At 38.7% G+C, this 21,949-nt stretch overlaps 1 protein-coding gene across 2 annotated transcripts in view; it reads left to right on the top strand.

Moving 5' to 3' along the window:
* The window catches only part of LOC119521300 (zinc finger protein 677-like), a 34,090-nt gene that overhangs the window by 8,269 nt on the left and 3,872 nt on the right, over positions 1–21,949 (top strand). Inside the window, exons 3-4 of one of the 2 annotated variants that reach the window (XR_005214332.1) lie at positions 1,557–2,465; positions 17,092–17,271. Coding sequence is in view for 1 of the 2 variants with exons in the window: in XM_037819417.1 (XP_037675345.1) it covers positions 1,557–3,121 (1,565 nt within the window). In the remaining variant the exon portion in view is untranslated. Of the gene's footprint in view, positions 1–1,556; positions 8,244–17,091; positions 17,272–21,949 lie in introns of those variants that run through there. The other variant, XM_037819417.1, reaches the window with a different exon arrangement.

The raw sequence follows: 21,949 nt of genomic DNA, 5'->3' as shown, positions 1-21,949 counted from the left end.
TTAATACTGTAGAGGGCTTAGAATATTGCCTGAACCTATAGTAAGGACTGAAGAGTTACCTTTGTTCAATAAGATATGTGAACCTTTATGTTTATTAGGAGATTGACCTTTGCCTGCATTATATCTTGCATGTTTTTATTTTGTTATGGGTTCAATATTAATGTTGTCTCAGATCTTAGATAGTAAGTTTTCACAGCTCACACTGTATTATATATATTTTGTGATTACAGAGCTGGATTATTAAAAACTATTCCATAGTTGGGGATTTGCGCTTCTTATTGGCTATTACATAATGGCTGGCATGGAATCATAATTGTGATTTCAGCCTGCCTTCCCCCATTTTTAGTCTTTATAATATTGTATATTTACTTGAATCTGAAATTTGAAAGTCAGGGATTCTCAACATATTTTCCCATTCTCCTATTTTGTGTTCCTTCTGGAATATAAGTTCTTTTATTCTTTCCACAGTCTATATAATCTTGTATAACTGTGATTACTTATTAGTTACCTGCTAGATTTATCAAAAATTACTAGACTATTTTATTTATTTTCATTTTTTATTGTGATATATAACAGGAAAGTGATAACTCAAAGTGCAATTTAACAAGTAGCTATAGAACAAATTTCAAAGAATGTTATGGGTTACAGTTCTGCCATTTCAGTTCTTTCTTTTCAGCTATTCTAATACCCTAGCAACTAAGAAAAAAATTTATATATTCAGTATTTGTAATCCTTTGTTAAATTCTGTCTTTCTGTTGCTACCCCTTATTCTAGTTTCCCAGTCTTCCCAATCTTTCCCACTTTCCCAGTCTTCAGGGATGTCTGGGCAGTGACCACCCTAACTTGTTCATATTGAAAAGGGGTATCGACCTTGTGGGAAAGGGGGAAACATCTGATTGAGGTTCTTGAAGACGCTGTTGCCTCTGGGTTTTGGGACTTATCTGGCATAGGAACACTCTGGAGGATTGACGTTTCTGAAAAATAAACTTAGTAAGTGAAACTTTTATAGAGTCTCAGATAGGGACCAGGGTATTCTTTAGGGTTTTGAGGACTACTATTAATTTATGGATGATGGTTTTCATTATCTGCTTTAGACATAACTGCAATACGCTAATTGTTAATGTTACAGAATGGTTGCAGTACTGTGCTTTAGCATTTATTTGTATACAATAATTATGCAGTAATGATAAAGTAATATAGTATCTTTTTCTCTTGACACAGCTATACAGCTACACCAGTTGGTGTGTGCTTTTGCACTGGTGTGAAAAAGTACCCCTTCTGCTTATTTTCATTTACATAGTGTGAGTGATTTGCTGATAGGATGTTTGAAACTAGGCTTCCCTTAAAATAATTTGAATTACATGTAAGCACCCTTTCTTTATTCGTGATTATTTTTCCCTTCATGTTCCTACATATTTGAAGATAATGGTTGAGAAGTTTCATAACTCTGTTCAATATAAATATTATTTTTGGCATAATATATTTTTTTTGCAGTATGAAATATTCATCTTCCAACTCTAGTTAACAGGAAGCCTCTGGTTCTTTATATCTTTCAGATATTTCTGCTAGATGTATAATCAAGGAATTATCACCAAAAGAGGATGTTAATAAAGGAGAATTATTCCAAACAGTGATGTTGGGAAGCCATGAAAGCCACGACATTGAGCATTTTGACTTTAGGGAAGTCCAGGAAGATATATACGAGTTTAAGCATCAGTGGGGAGATAATGAAAGACATTATGAAGGAGTGACTACAACCCACACTAAAAATCTCACTGGTAGAAAAGAACAGCCGCCTAACAGATCCTGGAATAATTTTCCTCTAAATCAGAGTGTTTCCATAAGAAAAAGTACCTGTCCATATTACAAACATGAGAAGCCATTTATAAGGCATTTGTTAAAACTCAGAAGTAGCACAGGCTATGGAGGAAACAAGTATGTGAAATGTTTTGAAAACAAGATTGAATTAAACTTTCAGTCACATCTGGTTGAACAGAGATTTCAGACTGAGGAGAAAATTTATGAATGTAATCAAGTTGAGAAGTTAGTCAATAATGGTTGCTCAGTTTCACAACTTCAAAGAATTCCACATAGTGGCAAAACCAACACTTATAATAAATATGGGAAGATTGTTATATACCCTTCATTATCTACACAATTCGGAAGAACAAGAACATACATTAGAGAAAAAATGTACAAATGTAATGACTGTGGGAAAGCTTTTAGCAAAAGGTCAAACCTCACCAACCATCAAAGAATTCATTCTGAACAGAGACCTTTCAAATGTAATGAGTGCGGTAAAGCCTTTAAGCAGTGCTCAAACCTCACTAGACATCAGAGAGTCCATACTGGAGAGAAACCATATAAATGCAATGTCTGTGGCAAGGCCTGTAGTCAAAATGCAAACCTTGCAAGTCATCAGAGAATGCATACTGGAGAAAAACCTTACAAATGTAATGAATGTGGTAAGTCTTTTAGCAAATGTTCACACCTTAGGGCTCATGAAAGAATTCATACTGGAGAAAAACCTTACAAATGTAGCAAGTGTGGTAAAGCATTTACTGAAAGTTCAAGCCTTACTCAACATAAGAGAATCCATACTGGAGAGAAACCTTACCAATGTAATGAATGTGGCAAAGCTTTTAATCAGTGGTCACACCTCACTAAACATCAGAATGTACACCCTGGAGAGAAACCACACAAATGTAATGTGTGTGGCAAGGCTTTTATCCAAAATTCAAGCCTCGTGGAACACCAAAGGATTCATACTGGAGAAAAACCTTACAAATGTAATAAATGTGGTAAGGCTTTTAGCAAACGGTCACACCTTTGGGGTCATGAAAGAATTCATACTGGAGAGAAATCTCACAAATGTAATGAGTGTGGCAAGGCCTTTACTGAGAGGTCAAACCTTACTCAACATAAGAAAATCCATACTGGAGAGAAACCCTACAAATGTAATGAATGTGGCAGAGCTTTTACCCAATTTGCAAACCTTACCAGACATCAGAAAATACATGCTGAAAAGAAATGTTGTAAAACTAAAGTATGTGGCAGTGCTTTTATCCAAAGCTCAATCCTTGGGGATCATCAGATAATTAATGATGGAGAGAAGCATTAAAACTAATCAATGCAGCAAAACCTCTAATGTGTGTTTAAGCCTTACTTCAGAGAATACTTAGTGAAGAGAAACCATGTAAAACTAGTCTTTAACCAGGACTCATTTCTCACTAGATATCAGAATGTGTATCTTTGGGAGAAACCACACAATAGTAATGTGCATGGCAAGGCTTTTATCCAAAATCCAAGTTGTGTGCAACATAATTTCTACTAGAGAGAAGTCATAAATGTAAGAAATGTGATAAGCTTTTATCAAATGTTCACACTTTTGAAATCATGAGACAATTCATACAGGAGAAAAAACAAATGCATTGAATGTGGCAAGGTCTGACTTCAGGATTCACAAAAAACTTCATACTGGAAAGAAATCTTACCAGTATAATGAGTGTCATAAATTTTCTAACCAATTCTCACAGTGGACTACACATTAGATAATTCAAATGTAGGGAACTAAGACTAGTCATTTTTGAAGAATTGTCAACCTCTGATGTTTATTCCATAGACAATTAAAGGTGCAAATCATTTAAAACTTATTAGATGATGCATGTCAAATGAGCAGGGACATCTGTGGGATGGTCTTAAGGTTATAAAATATTTTTCAGTTATTGGAGATTTCTTTAAAATGCTATGTTATTATTGATAACTTTCAACCTGAAGTTTGAAATCTGTTGATGTCATACCTTTATTACATGCTTTTCATGTGTCACCATTATGGTCTCTGGGAAGGAATCAGTAAGCAAGGATCTATTTCATTGGGTGAAGTTCAGTCATATCTACAAAACCTGTCAAAACAAGGACACTGAATTTTAAAACAATATGGTTTAAATTAGAGCATGGAAGTAGCAGAGAACAGATGTAAAACTGTGATCTAAATCATCATGATTTATGTAATCAGGGCTCCTCTCCATCATATTTCTTGTTATGATAAAGGGCCATTGTTGATTTTAGAAAAAGGTTGCTCTACCAACTGACCAAGAAACAGGAAAAGCATGCCAGGATACTGAAATTTTCTTGGGAGAAGAAAGAGGTTACTAGGGACTACACATCGTCCCTTTCTTCTTTGAGAGAAAATATCTATTGTATATCAGATATTAATGAAAAATGGTATGATTTTTGGAAAATGAGAGCAAATTTCATAGAGAATAGCTTAATCAAAAGAACCAAAAATAGAATATGCACGTGTAAGATTCACATTTAACTACTGAAACTGCATTTTGGTATCATTTTATTTAGAATGTCATAGTTCCCACGTTTTACTAAAATACAATCTTTTTCATAACAAACATTAATAAGGCATTGTTAGCCTCTATTCTTTACTCTGAGAATTTGCTAAGTAACTCCAGGGAAATTCACAGATTCCAAGATTGCTGGACAATTTATGTCCAGAGGGTTCAAGTCAATAATTTGTTAAAAGAAATAGTGAATACTATTAGGCTAATGTAGTAGTTTGAAGTTACATGTACCCCAGAAAAACATGTTCTTAAACGTAATCTATTACTATGGGTGTGAACCCATTTTAAGTAGGTCCTTTTGATGAGGTTACCTCAGTTAAGGTATGGCCCAATTCAATCAGGATGGGTCTTAATTCTATTGCTGGAGTCCGATATAAGCAGAATGAAATTCAGACTCATAAAGAGCCACAAGAAGCAAGAATTGAAGGTCAGTGGAACCCAGAAAAGATGGAAGAGGCAACTGTTCCATTGCCATGTGTTAGAGGAGCCCAGGATGCCAGTCTTCAGAAAGAGCCTCAAAACCATGAGCTAATAGATTCCCATTGTTTAAGCCAACCCATTGCATTGGTATTTGCTTGAGCAGCCAATGAAACTAAAACAATGTAAGTAATAAAACTAAGAATAAACTTTATATAGAATATTATGAGAAATGGAATAAAAAGACACTTGTTCAGATAATTGACATTATTATTTCAGTGTATATAAAAATGTAAACAGACCCATAACCATTACTACTAATGAAAATTAGATAAAATGGTCAGAGAAGAGATTTAAAAACCCCTCAAGGCTAAAATAAATTAGTTAATAAATTTGAAAATTGAGAAGAAAAGGATAATTTTTCTAAAATGTGGATTACCAAACTAGTATCAAGTGGATTAGAACCTGAAAAATCAGAAAACTCTTTACTACTTTAGATAATCCAATTAAAATTCTAACTTTTATATGACAGTTCCCATATTTTCAAGTTATAGTTTATTCTCTAACTTTAGAAACTTATACATAACAGGAAAACAGAAAGGTATGGAAAAATTTTATGTAGCTGTTATAATAAAACATTTAAGGATATAAATTCTGGATATAGCAGAATGAATAATGAAAATATTCAACAGGAATTTGGAATGTTTATTCAGGAATACTAGACATTAGATATGATCAGTGTGATAACACCATGTTAACTAATAAATGAGAAAATCTGTATCCATTTTGTTCATTTCTAAAAACTACTTGAAAAGTACAAACATTTGTTCATATTAAAAACTACGTCTACACTCATCACATTAGGATCAGGAGGAAACTAAATGTGATATGATATCCGTCAACAACTATTACAAAACTTTAATTTGATGGTCAGATGTTAGAAGCATTTCCATGTAAGTCATGAATTAACTTGTGGAATCACCACTTTTACTCAGGAACATAGTCTTTTCTGTCCATACAATTATACAATAAAAGGAAATAAGATGAATATTAAGGAGTGACAATACTATTTTTATTTGCAGTTCATGCAACTGTAATTTAGTTGCTCTGAAAGATGTGTTTTTAAAAATATAACATTCAGGCTACAGGCTACACCCATGAATGTTTATATCAGAATCTTCTAGAATGGGACATAGGAAAGGAAGTGCCCAAAGCTCGTCACGTGCTTCCACATGCAGTCTATTTCAGGAACCAGTGATCTAATAGAGAATTCCAAGTGAATCTACAGCTATATTATTATAACCAATGTCAGTCAGCCATCAGTTTACAAAGAAAATTCATTACTGTCCTAAAAGGAATTTTAAAAAGCAGTGAGAAAATGTAATAAGCAAAAAAACACATTTCACAAAAGCATAAATATATTTTTGGATAAATATAAATGATCTAGTGTTTTGTGGGAAAAAAATTGCAAAAAAATAGTAAAAGATATTAAAATAGCCTGGAATTAGTATCCTAGGAACCAATGGAAAGTGCAGCATAAAGATTTTAATTCTTCCCAAATGTAATCCATAAATTCAATATAATGCTAATAAAATCCATGCAGTTGTGTGTGTGTATGTGTGTAGCTTGAAAAGCTATGTTTAAAATCTTCAGTGGACAATAATGTCATAAGTTCCAGAAATAGCAGAGACTTATGAAAAGGATGAACAAGCTGGATAGGCTTCACTTAATAAAATAAGCTGTTTTTAAAAAACTTTATTTTGAGATCATTGTAAATTCACATATAGTTGTAAGAAATAATATGGAAGGAACCCATATACCCTTTGCCAATTACTTCTAATAGTAACACCTTACCAAACTGTCATACAATATCACAACTTTGATATTGACATTGATGCAGTCAAGATGTAGGACATTTCCATTATCACAGAATCCTCCATGTCTGAAGTGTCTAGTGAAATGATACCCTGTTTCATTCATTATATGTTGATTATGTCTTCTCTTTTTGTCAGCCTTGATAGAGGTTTTTCCATATTATTGATCTATATGAATTTTCAAGCTGTTTGATTTATAGATTTTCTGTTTTCAGTTTCATTGATATCTGTTCTTTATTATTTCATTCTTTCTGTTTGCTTTGGGCTTGTTTTGCTCTCTTGTCTGTGAAAGTGGGAGCTTAGATTATTGGTTTCAGACTTTTCCCTTTCATTGAAGCATTTTTTTCCTATTACTTTGCCTTTTGGCACTGCTTTAGCTACATCACATAAATTTTGATATGTTGTGTTTTAATTTTCTTTCCATTCAAAATGTTATAAACGTTTTTTTCCTTAAGACATTTTCTTTGACCATGGATTATTTTGCAGTGTGTTGTTTAATTTTCAAGTGTTTGGAGATTGTCCTGTTACGTTTCTGTTCTTGATGTTTGGTTTGATTCCATTTTGGTGAAAGAAAACTGTATTTTTAACACTTTTAAATTTGTTGGGGTTTATGGCAAAGTATACGGTCAATCTCAGTACAGGTTCTGTCTCACTTTAAAAGAATGTGTACTCTGCTGTTGTCAGGTGGAGTTTCTTAGAATGTCAGATCCTACTAGTTGATTTATTGTTGAATTCTATGTACTTGCTGCTTTCTATCTAGTTCTGTCAATTAATGAAAAGAGTTATTGAAGTCTCAAACTATAATTATGGATTTTTCTATCCCTTTCAGTTCTGTCACATGTTGGTTAACACATGGTGCAGCTCTATTGCTTGGTTTACACACATTTAGGATTGCTGTGTCATCTTGGTGAATTGACCATTTTATCATTATGTAATGTCACCTTCTGTCCCCGGATATTTTCTTTACCCTGAAGTTTGTCTGTTATTAATATAGGCACTCACGCTTTGTTTTGTTTGTTATTTGCTTGGTATATCTTTTCCAAACTGTGGACATTTGGGACCAAATAATACTTGTGGGAGGCTGTCCAGTGCATTTCCCTAGCCTGTACCCGCTTGACCCAGTTGCACCCTTCACCAGTTGCGGCAATCAAAATAACTCCAGATATTTGAAAATGCTTGCTGGAGGGCAAAATCACCACTGGTTGAGACCCCCAATGCAGAGGTTAGGAAAGCAAAAATACTACCATGACGTATTGCTTTCAACAGCATCTAACAATATTACAATAAAGTGTAATGGGTGGTTTGCATGCAGGGATTATGTGCATAACTATGTCCCATCTCCAAACAGTAAAACGTAAAACTGAGAAATGCTTTGAGGGGCAAGGGCAAGTTCAAATTCAGAATCATAACCAGGACCAAATCAAGGACGTGGTTCTAATGCCCTTTGAAGCAACCTTCCTGTTGACTAAAGAGGCTCTTTAGGACAAACTTTTTGAACAAAATGCTTTAGTGAAAAAAACCTAGAAGTGGGGTTCTTTTATAGAGGCCCAATGAGCTTAAAGACTCCATAAAACTAACGAGCTAGACTCATTAAAAACTTCGAGCATAACTAATGGAACAATACGTGTGGATGGAGTGCTTGCTGTAATTATGGAAAAATCCATAATTATAGTTTGAGACTTCAATAACTTTTCATTAATTGATAGAACTAGATAGCAGCAAGTACATAGAATTCAACAATACATCAACTAGTAGGATCTGACATTCTAAGAAACTCCACCTGACAACAGCAGAGGAACTGTCCTAATCACTAGTGATCTGGTAGGAAATAAAACCAATATGATATGGTGATAAAGCATGATATGATAAGTACAATGATGGTGTTCCTATAAGCTGATAGATTGACAAGGCATGATAAACATTGTGTTCTGGGAATACCTCATGATAAGGTTACATTTGAGCAGAATCCTGAAGGAATTGAAGCAGTGGGCCATGCAGATAGATACAAGGGATGAAGGGCCATTGGGCTTAGAAAATAGGAGAAAATTCCCAGGATGGAGACATACTTGAAATGATTGAGGAGTAGCCAGGATTAGTGTGTGGCTTGGTGAAGTGTGTGATAAGTTTCTATTGGAGACATTCAAATCTGGAACTTCTTGCAGTTAGTACTTTTTATTTTTTTAGGACTTAAAAGGCAACACCTGTAGAAACTGGTTGTGTATATTTTTGTGTGTTGATGCTTCTTTTTAACAAAAAACAAAAATCCTTAGGAAATAAGGTATCAAAACACAAGTACCAAAGGAAAAAAAAAAGATAAATTGCACTTCATTTAAATTACAAACTTTTTTTGCTTCAAAAGACACTTATCACAAAAGTGAAAAGACAGTCCACAGCATGAGAGAAAATATTTCCAAACCATATGTCTGTTAAGGATCTAATACCAAGATTATAAAAAGAAGACAGAATTCAATGATCAAAAGACAACCCTTTTAAATCTGTGTGACACCTGAAACTCAGCTCGGCAAATAACGAATGTCAGTATAAATGCATGCAGCAACTATTAAAAAAAACAGCTGAAAAAGAGCCCAGACTTCAATTAGAGATATGAATGAAGCAGATCTGGTTAAGACTAGGGCAAATCAAGCCAAAGGGTAAAGGTTGAAACTGACTGTGTTAAAACTTCCAACTTCCATGGGAAGAGATGTTTATTTTTGGTGCGGGATCTTTATTTTCTAAACAATAGGAGTTCTACAGTCAGTTTGTTCAAACACCACAATTACATGGAACTTTGAATAGGAAGTGAGCCATGGTAGGTCTGCACGGACTAGAATGAAATAGGAACACATCCTAAAGTAATTTGGATGGAGAATAAAAATATGTATATGGGGCCCCCGTGAAGAGCTGGGGGAGAATGCAGAGGTGTTGGACTTCCTCACCTGGATCGTTGCTGATGTTCTCACAAACATTGGGGACTGACGGCTTGATATGCTGAGGCCTCTGTCTTGGGGCTGGCCCCTATGAAGCTTGTTACTGCAAAGGAGAGGCTAAACCTGCTTATAATTGTGCCTAAGAGTCTCCCCCTGAGTGCCTCTTTGTTGCTCAGATGTGGCCCTCTCTCTCTCTAACGAAGCCACCTCGGCAGGTGATCTCACTGCCCTCCTATGTGGGACCTGACTTGCAGGGGTGTAAATCTCCCTGGCAATGCAGGATATGACTCCCAGGGATGAATCTGGACCCAGGATTGTGGGATTGAGACTATCTTCTTGACCAAAAGAGGGATGCAAAATGAAATAAAGTTTCAGTGGCTGTGAGATTCCAAATGGAGTCGAGAGGTCACTCTGGTGGAAATTCTTATGCACTATATAGATAACACCTCTTAGGTTTTAATGTATTGGAATAGCTGGAAGTAAATACCTGAAACTATCAAACTCCAACCCAGTAGCCTTGACTTTTGAAGACGATTATATAACAATGTAGATTACAAGGGGTGACGGTGTGATTGTGAAAACCTTGTGGATTGCACTCCCTTTATCCAGTGTATGGATGGATGAGTAGGAAAATGGGGACAAAAACTAAATGAAAAATAGGGTGGAATGGGGGGGGGATGATTTGGGTGTTCTTTTTTGCTTTTATTTTTTATTCTTATTCTGATTCTTTCTGGTGTAATGAAAATGTTCAAAAATAGATTGGGGTGATGAATGCATAACTATGTGATGGTGCTGTGAACAGTTGATTGTACACCACAGATTGTATGGTATGTGAATATATCTCAGTAAAACTGAATTTTTTTAAAAAAAACTCTTTAAAATGTACAGAAGATTCAAATCAACATCTCTACAAAGTTATATAAATGGCCAATTAACATATGAAAAGATGGCCACCATCACTAGTCATTAGGGAATACGAATAATTAAAACTGCAGTGAGATACCACTTGTATCCATTATGTAGTGTATAATAAAAAACATGGACAATAAGTGTTGGTGAGAATGTGGAGAAATTGGAACACTCATATATTGCTGGTGGAGAGGTGAAAAAAAAAAAAAAAAGCATATAGTTACCGTATGACCCAGCATTGGACACCTACATATGTACTCAAGGTAATTGAAAAATATATCCAGAAACGTTTGTAAACAAATGTTCATAGCAGCATTACTCAAGTTGTTCATCAACTGATGGATAAACAAAATATGATATATCCAAACAATGTAATATTATTCAGACAAAAAGTGAATCACTGGTACATGTTACAGTGTGGATGAATCCTGAAGACATTATACTATGTGAGAGAAGACAGAAAAAAGCCACATATTGTCCAGTTGCATTTATTCAAAGTGTCCATAATAGGCAAATCCTTAGAAAGTAGATTATTGGTTGCCAGGTGCTGGAGGGCCCAGGGAGTGACTTCTGTTGGGCACAGTGTCTATTTTTAGATGATAAAAATGTTTTGCAATTATTGCTTCTGTTTTGATTCATATTAGTTAAGTTGGATTTTAAATTTGGGTTCTGGTGAAGATTGGGTGTAACACAATAGGAAACTGAGACCATAGGCATGAGAAAAGATAGTTTCTTACCCACAGGTACCAGAGGGGGGGGGACCCTGATGGGTCAATGGGAAGGGCGATCAGCTCAGGGGGCTCACCCAGCAGGTGGGGAGCACACACAGAGCTTGAGGGACCCATGGGTTTATGCCTTTATTGTTGTCCAGGGGTAGAGGTTAGTAAGTTTCCTGCAGGAAACAAGGATTCATTAGCTCAAAAGCAGACGCACACAGAAAAGAAAAGGGATTGGGGGTCTGAGGGTGGAGGGGATAGTGAGCTTATCATTTGGGACCAGCTGTGGGTTTTGGGCGAGGTGTGTGGGTGGTAGCCATAAACACTACAGTAGTTTATGCCCCAGGGCTGAAAAGCTGCTTATTAATGAGGCCACAGGTCAGCGTTGAGGCAGTTGGCTCAACCCAAGTAAGAAAGATGCCAAGGCAGCACAGGAAAATTTTTGATATTTGTAACAATCCATCCCTTGATGCCTCAGCGTCACGTATTTGGAGAACTGTGGCAGTTTGGATGGCTGATATATTTACTGCTGGGGCATGGCATTCTCTAGCCAGCATAAGGCACTTGAGGATATGGTTACTGTAAAAATGGCAAGAGATGGAAACTTTATGTAGCCATTCCTTCCACCCTTCATGGGATGGTTAGGAGGAAATGTCAGAGGTTTTTTGGGGTCAGAAGTATTTGTTGACAACCCTTGGTTTGTGTGAAAACACCCTGATCTCTTCAGCTGTCTTTTGTAAGTTGATTTTGCCTGCTCCAAATTATTAGTATACATGCAGCAACAGGTGCATCTTATGGCACAGACATAAGTTGAGCATTTTGCCAGTATTTTTGTATTTTTATAGAAAAGTGAATTTTTTTAATTACTGGAATTTTTTCCTTATATTTTTTATTGTTGAGTGTAACATATATACATAGAAGTGATAATTTTCCGAGTGAAATTTAACAACTAGTTAGCAAATTTCAAAGAATGTTATGGGTTACAGTTCCACAGTTTCAGTTATTTCCTTATGGTGAAATATAACATACATATTTCTGGCCAACAGGTAGTCTGAGGCTAGGCAGTTATCCAAGATGATGTGGGCTAAGGAGTATATTTATTATGTCTATAGCCCTTAGTAGCACATAGAGGGACAGGAGTAGCACGTAGGACAGGGGCTCAACCAAAGGAACTGAGGGCAAACCTGTGGGCCTCTAGTTGTTGGAAGATGGTCCCCGCTGTGTGATATTAAAGATTCAAATGTTTAGTATGCCGGTAAGGGAGCGGCAGAATGCAAGGCAGCTTTACAATCCTGGGGGTGCAACCTACAGCAATAAGCATTGCATAAAGAAGAGTAGTCAGAGATGTTTTGTTTTTCATTTCCCAAGGCAGCATCTGGGGTTATCAGCTGGCTCAAGTGTAGGGGTGGCTCTAGTTCATCAGGGTGACAGGAGCAGTATGGGTGACCCTCACTGGAGGTCTTGAACAGTGCGGTCTTCACTGATGAATTAGTGGGCTGGGGTGATGTCCTCCGAGGTGCTGATCTCCCGTGGTCAGTCTGGGGTGGGTATCTGTTCTAGTTTGCTAGTGCTGCTGGAATGCAAAACACCAGAGATGGACTGGCTTTTATAAAAGGGGGTTTATTTGGTTATACAGTTACAGTCATAAGGCCATAAAGTGTCCAAGGTAACACATCAGCAATCGGGTACCTTCACTGGAGGATGGCCAATGGCGTCCGGGAAACCTCTGTTAGCTGGGAAGGCACGTGGCTGGCGTCTGCTCCAAAGTTCTGGTTTCAAAATGGCTTTCTCCCAGGATGTTCCTCTCTAGGCTGCAGCTCCTCAAAAATGTCACTCTTAGTTGCAGTTGGGCTATTTGTCCTCTCTTAGCTTCTCCGGAGCAAGAGTCTGCTTTCAACAGCCGTCTTCAAACTGTCTCTCATCTGCAGCTCCTGTGCTTTCTTCAAAGTGTCCCTCTTAGCTGTAGCTCCTCTTCAAAACATGACTCACAGCTGCACTGAGTTCCTTCTCTTTGAGTCAGCTCATTTATATGGCTCCACTGATCAAGTCCCACCCTGAATGGGCGGGGCCATGCCTCCATGGGAATATCTCATCAGAGTCATCACCCACAGCTGGGTGGGGCACATTCCAAGCAAATCTAATCAGCACAAAACGTCTGCCCCACAAGACTGCATCAAAGATAATGGCATTTGGGGGACACAATACATTCAAACTGGCACAGTATCCTTCCCCAGTAGCTATCCATAAATCATGGGGAATTTCATCTTGGCCTTTTAAATACCATTGGGCAGCTCTATAGGCAGTTGTCATCCCAGAGCTCCATGACTTTTAGAGGGTCATCTAAGACACACCTATAAAGGTTTTGACTGTGTCCCCACACAGCCCCCTGCACTTTCCTCCACAGGGAGACTGTTTTGTCCACACTTATATGCTAACCCTCTCTGCTTAATCTGAACTCTTGTCTAATAATAGTATGTCTGGTAAGCTGGGGTAGAGGACAATTAGCCATGCAGGTTTGACTCGATTACCCTTTGAGGTGCTGGTGCTGTATGAGAGTCTTACTTAGGTTATGCCTGGATTGATAATCATTATTGCCTTGGTGCCAAAGGGCCCATTTGATACATATACAGGCTTGAGAGCTTTGGGTCATCAGCTACGCCCAGTGGCATCTTGGACACAGGTGATTGAGGAGCAACAGCTAGCAATCTCCTGTGTCCCATCCCTGGGTACAATTTTAGGATTGTTTGAGCATCCCAGGGCCTGCATGGTGACATCTTGGGGGTCAGTAAATAAGCCTATGACCCATGCAGTCAGCAAAAATATTAAACCCAGAGGCAGGGTGAACACTGACATTGTACCAGTTGGCAAGAACCAGCTTCTGGGGCTGCTACTTGTATCATGACAGCCGGACCTGGTGTTGTTTCTCCCTTGCTGAGAGATTGCTTGGTGCTTTCTCTCAGCGCTTGCTCTATGCATGTTTGCCGACCCAGGTGTTGTGCTTTGTTTGCGGAATGGGCACTCAGGGCAGGATAAAAGGAGGTCATGTTTTTATTTGCCTGCCATCTACCAGCTGTAACTTATTATTATTATTATTCACATCTATAGGTGACTCAGACTGCTCCAGTGCTTATTTTGGGAGCAATAATCTCTACTTCTGTTGGCTCTGGCAGTATTTGGGAAGTGGTCCTATGTAATTAGTATGGCAATGGGAGAAATGCCTCCCCCTCACACCCATGGACTGTGACCCCATCTCTAGGATGCCAGTATTTAATTTTGGAGCATAAGTCACAGCCTTTAGTAACTATTTTGCTAGTGATGGGCCTAGAGGCAATCCCTTTTAATGGGCCCACTCCACCAGGGTGGAGGAGCCTCTGAGGCCTGAGATACTATGCCCCAGACCACCAGTTGGTAGGGGAAGTTTGCGAGGCCTGAGAGGGCAGTCTCTGAGGGATCTGTCGGACATGCAAGGTAAGAATGGATTTTAGGTATTTTATAGGTTGTGCCATTTAAGTGACTCTAGTGTAGTGAGTCAGGCATGGGTGGCAATGGGTGAGGTTGCAAGCTATTTCCAAATGTGGAACCCGCACTAGGGCCTTTATGAGAAAATTGTTTTGTTTCCATTGGCCTGAATCCCTTTCCAGGAAGCTTTGAGCTGCCATGTGCCCAATCTCTGAATTTTCACTGATTCTTAGGCATTGGCCAAGGGGCTGGCAGGTTGCTTATATAGAAGTGTGAGATATTGTGTTCTGTATAATATGAGACATTCTAATTCTAAATGCACTAGAGCAGAGATGGTGTCTTCAGGGGTGACAAAGTCCACAGTAGCATTTAAAGAAAGGTCAGAATCTAAAAACTGTAATGATTATAATAGCAACAACTAAAATATTTTGGACAGGTCCATGTGCTAAGCAGCACTCTAGATGCTTTGCGTATACTAACTTGTACAACAATCTTAACAGACCATTAGAGAAAGATACGTTCCCACCATTCTGAGTAGAGGAAACAACTGTCACAGATACTCTGAGAAACTTGCCTCAGGCCAAAGAGCTGATAAATGGCACTGTCAACGCCTGAACCCAAAGAATTGAATTGAATCTAAAGATTCAAACAGCTCAGTAACAGATACAGCATTAAAAGTGTGCTGGCAGTGAATTTCCTACTGGAAGAAACTAGAAAAAAGTTCAAGGCTAACAACATGGAGGATGAAGAACGTTATATATGTGCACACATGCAAACACGTAATGAATTACTATCCTTATACTATTAACCCATTAACATGATACTGTAGAAAAAATTGAAGGCCATGAAAAATATTTTGAGATGTATTTTCAACTGGAAACAAATATAAATTTATTTATGAAATGATGGTGTGTGTTTTTTTGCAGTTTTTGACAATTATTTTTATTTTTTTTTAACTTTATCAAAAAATTAAAAACAAACAATAAAAAGAACATTTCAAACAAAACCAAAACAAAGGAATAAGAAAAAACGAATAACCTAAAATAACTACATTGCTTCAACATGTTCCTACCATTTAGATATTTAGCCATTAACTCAAGCAAATGGAATTTATTCCACTAATAAAACAATGATTCAAGATTAGAAAATGTATTAATGGTGTACATTTATTTAGTATATTAACATGGAAAACAATATTTATTATAGCAGTAGATCCTGGAAGAAATCATTGCATCATTAAAAATCATGCTGAATAGGAAATTTTTAAAAACTATTAAGCAAGAAAATGTCACCAATCATCATTATCAGTAGTAAACACTGGAGGCATTTTCATTATAGGTGTGTAAATTGTTTTAAATTTGCAGAATAAAATATCACACAATATTCACTGAATAATTTTTTCTAAGATCACCTAACAATGTAGAAAGGCATTTGTATAAGGCTTATACCAAATTCTTGTCACTGAACTAACAACAGCTGCTCCTGATGGAGATGGTGAGTGATGGTGGAGGACATGGCAGCGAAGGGGGTGTTTTAATTCTTACTCTCTAAGCTGAATCTATTTAGAGTTTTACCACACACAAAAAAATATACATATCATGTGATGTTTAAAATAAAATAAATATAATATTTATCAATTGGAACAAGAATTTGGCTCCAGCCTCTCTGATGACAAAGATAGAACTCTTTGCTCCAATGTCTTCATTGCATTATAACCATTTTTACCTAAAACACCTGCAGCATGAGAATCCCTGTTGAACGGCACCGTCTCCTTGGGGTGGAAGTGCTGACAATGATTTAATGAACCTCCTACTGTTAGCCATTAGGTTGAATCCACACTTCGAAACCCCCTATCGTTTGATGTCTGTTTCTGAACTTTCCATTCCATTCGACATCAATAATTTGGAATCAGAAACATGCTGGTTCACTTGTTGAGCTTAGAAGGCATTATAAAATCGGGCAGAGCAGGTTTCTCTTAGCAGTCTTCTTTTCCAGAATTTTCCAGGTATTTGTGCATATTAATTCATCACTTCCATATGAAATTTCTTTAATCCTGGTCTACAGAGAGCTGACAGTGCATCCAGATGTGGTCCCTAAATAAGCCCTGCTGTCAACCTTCTCTGACACCTCGGGGTCCACTCCCATCTCCAGTCCATGGTAGTGGGAAGCTATTTCCATGACAACCCCCGAATGGAGCCTTTTCATAAGTTCATGTGATGGTCACAGTGAGACGGAATCTGTGTGGAGAGGAGGGGGACTGAGGGAAGGCCCTGGGTGAATGTGAGAAAACATGTTAGACAGGTTACTTCAGAGTCAGAAAAGATTGGCAAGTCCTAAAAATGGCATTTCAGGCAGGAGAGATACTAACAGAGAATGTGGCTTTTACCTGGGAAAGAGCCATTCCTGACACCTCTTTCTTTCCTCTTCCTCCTCTTAGCTTCTCAGGCAAGATTACTCTGCATGTGGAAAATATGCTACTTAATGCTTATATTCAACACACTTCCTGTGCCACAACCATACACATAGAAGGACTTCAACATGGGGAAAAGACAGCCACCTGCTCTCTACTACAACAGGATGGATTCAAAGAGAATAAACTTCTACCTGGAGACCAACGGTGAGTTTCCCACACTTTCTTCAGAAAGCCCTCCCCTTCAGGGCATAGATGTGAACGTGATACCAAACCCCATGAAGAGCAGAGCCCTCTGTACCCCTCCCTGGTTGAGGGGCTGGTCTCAGCCCTCAGAACTGGATGAGCCAGAGCCCAGGCGTCCAATGCAGGATACAGATTGGAATCACCTGCAGTGCTTTCAATCCTATTGAGTCTTGGCCCCACCTTGACTGTATGAATGGGAATCTCTGGGGATGGGGCATAAGAGCTGCATTTGCCAAATACCTCAGCAATCCAGTGTGAAATGAAGTTTGAGCATGACTCAGAGGAGGCGAGCCCAGCACACCTCCCACCTTGTGGCTCTGCTCTCCCCTGAGGTCTTGTGAACTGCATGTGGCCACTGAAAGAAGGAGCAGAGAGACAAATGCAGACATTAAGGGCTAGGGATGGGGGTGAGGGTGTGGCTGGAATGTTAAATGGGAGGGTCAGAGAAGGCTCCCCTGAGAAGGTGGAATCAGAACAAGGACTTGAGGAAGGAAGGGTGTTTGCCAGGTGCACCTCAGGGCTGGAGAGGTCCATTCAGAGGGACACCCATGTGAAGGTGCTGAGGCACCTGTGTCCCCAGCCCCAGGCAACACAGAGAGGCCTGTGTGGCTGGAGCAGAGTGAGTGAGAAGGAGTCAAGAAGGAGGTGAGGTCCAAAGGTATCAGGGGAGGCAGATCAGAAAGGGCCTTGGTCTGCAAACTTTTTTCTCCCACACACATATTCCCTCACCCAATTTAAGTAAACATAAGATGTTTTCTATATTTTATCCTAAGTTAAAACACTAACAAATAATGTAGTATCTTGGACATTTTTAAAACATGCCAGGACGTTCACCTAAGCCTCAGGAAATCTGGACTCACCCTTAACTGAGATGTGGAGGACTGCCAGGGGAACACTTTTAGGGGAGTTCAGGTCATTTTGGACGTTTGAAGGTGGAGATAGTGCTAGAGGACTCTGCAAGGATGTCGGGAAGCCAGCAGGAGCATGAGACTGGATGAAAGGGGAGAGGTCTGGGCTGGATACATTGAGATATTCAAATCAGTGAGATGATACAATACTTGTCCTTCCATGTCAGGCTCATTTCATTCAACCTGATGTCCTGAAGGTTCATCCACGTTGTCGCATGTATCAGGACTTCATTCCTTCCTACAGCCAAGCAATATTCAATTATATGTATATACCACATTTTATTTATCCATTCATCAGTCATCTCGTGATTTTGAAGGCTAGAATTACAAAATCAAGGTGTCAGTAAGGCCATGCTTGCTCCTGGAGTCAATAGTGTTCTCGTGCTGGCTTGCTGCAATCTTTGGGTTACTTGGTTTTCCTCACTGCCTCTATCACATGGTCTCTTCTTGAGGCTTTTCTCTGCCTTCTGGCATCTATGTTTTCTGGCTTCTCCTTTCTGCTCAATTACTACCTCCAAATTTCCTCTTTATAAGGCCTCCTGTAAGAAGACCCACCCTGATTCAGTTTAGCCGTAACTTAACTAATCACAGCATCTTCAAAGGGTCCCTATTACAAATGGGTTCACACCCACAGAAACGTGGACTAGGACTCAGAACATGTCTTTTGTTGGGTACATGATTCAATCTATCACAAATACTACATTGAGCCTGCCTTCATGACTTCCTTGCCAGCCAGAGGGAGCCCTCGTTTATTAACAGTGATTATGTTCATGGTACAGCTACACAACACCTCAGGACAGATGAGTCCCAAAGCGAACAAGAAGTTGGAGGTGGAATGAATGGGAACAGAGGAAAAAGAAGGCAGAGGGGAAAGAATGACCTGTTTGGTGGGAAGGACTGAGAATGTCCCACTCCTACGTGTTGGTGCATTTCCATGTTGGTGCGTGGAGCTTGTCTTTGAGCACAAAAATAGTTTCTGAAGGGTGTCACCACTCATTTGGGGAAAGTCAACTGTTGCTTGCCCTCTAGCCATGTTAGATGACATTATGCAGGAACATATACTTTGTCCAAGCAGTTTGTTTATTGGAGATGAGGGGACACCTTGTCACACACTTAGGGGAGCAGTAGTAGTTCTCCCCAGCAATAACCTCAGCTCACGAACTGCAGGTCAATCCTGCCCCTTGTGCTGAGGGCACTGCAGCACCCTGGAGGACACGTTTCTGACAAGTTCCAAAGGACAATCTTCCAGAATGTTCTGTCAGCCTAGCACTGGTCTGCCATTTAGTGAGTAACCACCTTGCCCTCTTCAGCAATGTCCGGATCTCAGCCCTGGAGTAGTACCTGCTTGTGGTATCCACTGTTTCTCTATACTGAAGAGTTCTTTTGACTTCTTGCTTATCAGTTCTCTTTATGCCAGTGGTGTTAATTACATTCACAGTGTTGTGCTGCCATCACCACCATCCATTACTAAAACTTTTACATCATCCCAAACAGAAATTCTGTACCAGTTAAGCATTAACTTCCCATTCCCCACACCCACCCCTACCCCTGGTAACCTGTATTCTAATTTCTGACTCTATGAATGTGCATATTCTAATTATTTCATATAAGTGAGATCATATAATATTTATCCTTTTGTCTGGCTTATTTCATTCAACATGATGTCTTCAAGGTACAACCATGCTGTCACATATATCAGAACATTCCTTTTTTATGGCTGAATAATATTCCATTGTATGTATGTGCCACCATTTTTTTTTTTTTTCTTTTTACCCATTCATCCATTGATGGACATTTGGGTTGCTTCCATCTTTTGGCAATTGTGAATAATGCTACTATGAACATCAGTGTGCCAGAATGCTTTTATAATTTCCATTTTATTAAATGTTGCATTGGAGAAGATTAAAGTTTGAGACTCCTTCAAAATTGGGGGCTTTATTAATTTGGAGATAATGGAAAATTATATGACTATGTAATAAATTAAATTAAAATTTCCCTGGAATTAGCTGAACAGAGAAGTGTGAGAAGAGTTTATTAACTATTATAGCCTCTGTGATTATTAATCAAGATCCTAAGAAGGAAAAATAATGGCTCTGTAGCAAGTGGCCCTGGATGGAGCAGGATATATATCAGACATTGTAGGACACTGAAGAGCAGTTTTGTATTTTTACTGTAAATCCTGAGAGGAAAGGTAAATCCTGAGAGGAAATATATGACTTTTTGGGTTGTGGAGTGGCATACTTAAAATACTTCCAGGTAAAAATGGGCAGACTCCTCCCAAATGCCTCTTTGTTGCTCAGATGTGGCCCTCTCTCTCTAGCTAAGCCAACTTGAAAAGTGAAATCACCACACTCCCCCCTACGTGGGATCAGACACCCAGGGGAGTGAATCTCCCTGGCAACGTGGAATATGACTCCTGGGGAGGAATCCAGACCTGGCATTGTGGGATGGAGAACATCTTCTTGACCAAAAGGGGGATGTGAAAGGAAATGAAATAAGCTTCAGTGGTAGAGAGATTCCAGAAGGAGCTGAGAGGTCACTCTGGTGGGCACTCTTACGCACAATTTAGACAACCCTTTTTAGGTTCTGATGAACTGGGGTAGCTGGTGGTAGATACCTGAAACTATCAAACTACAACCCAGAACCCATGAATCTCGAAGACAATTGTATAAAAATGTAGCTTATGAGGGGTGACAATGGGATTGGGAAAGCCATAAGGACCACGCTCCCCTTTGTCTATAGTTTATGGATGGATGAGTAGAAAAATAGGGGAAGGAAACAAATAAACAAACAAACAGACAAAGGTACCCAGTGTTTTTTTTTACTTTAATTGCTCTTTTTCACTTTAATTATTATTCTTGTTATTTTTGTGTGTGTGCTAATGAAGGTGTCAGGGATTGATTTAGGTGATGAATGTACAACTATGTAATGATACTGTGAACAATCGAATGTACGATTTGTTTTGTGTGACTGCGTGGTATGTGAATATATCTCAATAAAATGAAGATTAAAAAAAAAAAAAAATGGGCAGAATGACCTGGCTGGGGTGAAGTGTTCACAGGAAGCAGTTTAAGAGGTTTTAACAAGAATTCAAGTCAGAGCTGATGAATTTGAGAGGGAAAAGAGAGACCCAAAGAGGTGGTGACAGACCTTGGTTTACTCAGATGATATCTTATCTGGTATACATCCAAGAGGAACCACTTTAGTTGATTTGGAGAATTATCAAGCACATGTTATATGGGAGCAGAGTATTTGATGAAATAGGTGAGTTGGGGTCCCCCAAGTCAGGCAAGATGGGGCTAAGGAAAACTAGGGGGTTCAGATTTCAGGACACCATTGACCCCAGCTCTTTAATCTGAGTCTCCTTAAAGTAGGTTTGAGTGGAGTGGGCAGAGCTCAGGGGACCTGAACTCAGACTTGGGAATCAAAATGTGAGGTGGAGATGGGACAGGGCCTGTCCTCTCCTTACCCTAAATGAGCCTCAGGGTTGTTTCCGTTTCCTTGCCCAAGAGAAATTTATCCTCCAAAATTTAAATCCGTCGAAGTTCAAGCATTTAATTACCTTTATAAAAATTAATTTTCAATAAAATATTACGGGGGAAATCCCCAAACCCTAAAAGCTGGAGACACTGGTATTATTTCTACGAAAAACAGAATGGTGCCCTCTATTGAAAATTATCTTTTTGAAACTTCTGCAGCCTGTAGTTGTGATCTCATAGGGCCAAAATCCA

Source organism: Choloepus didactylus, chromosome 27, assembly GCF_015220235.1.
Source record: "Choloepus didactylus isolate mChoDid1 chromosome 27, mChoDid1.pri, whole genome shotgun sequence".
Taxonomy (NCBI): Eukaryota; Metazoa; Chordata; class Mammalia; order Pilosa; family Megalonychidae; genus Choloepus; species Choloepus didactylus.
Note: the sequence above shows the minus strand (reverse complement) of the source record. Positions and strands in the feature narration are given on the sequence as shown.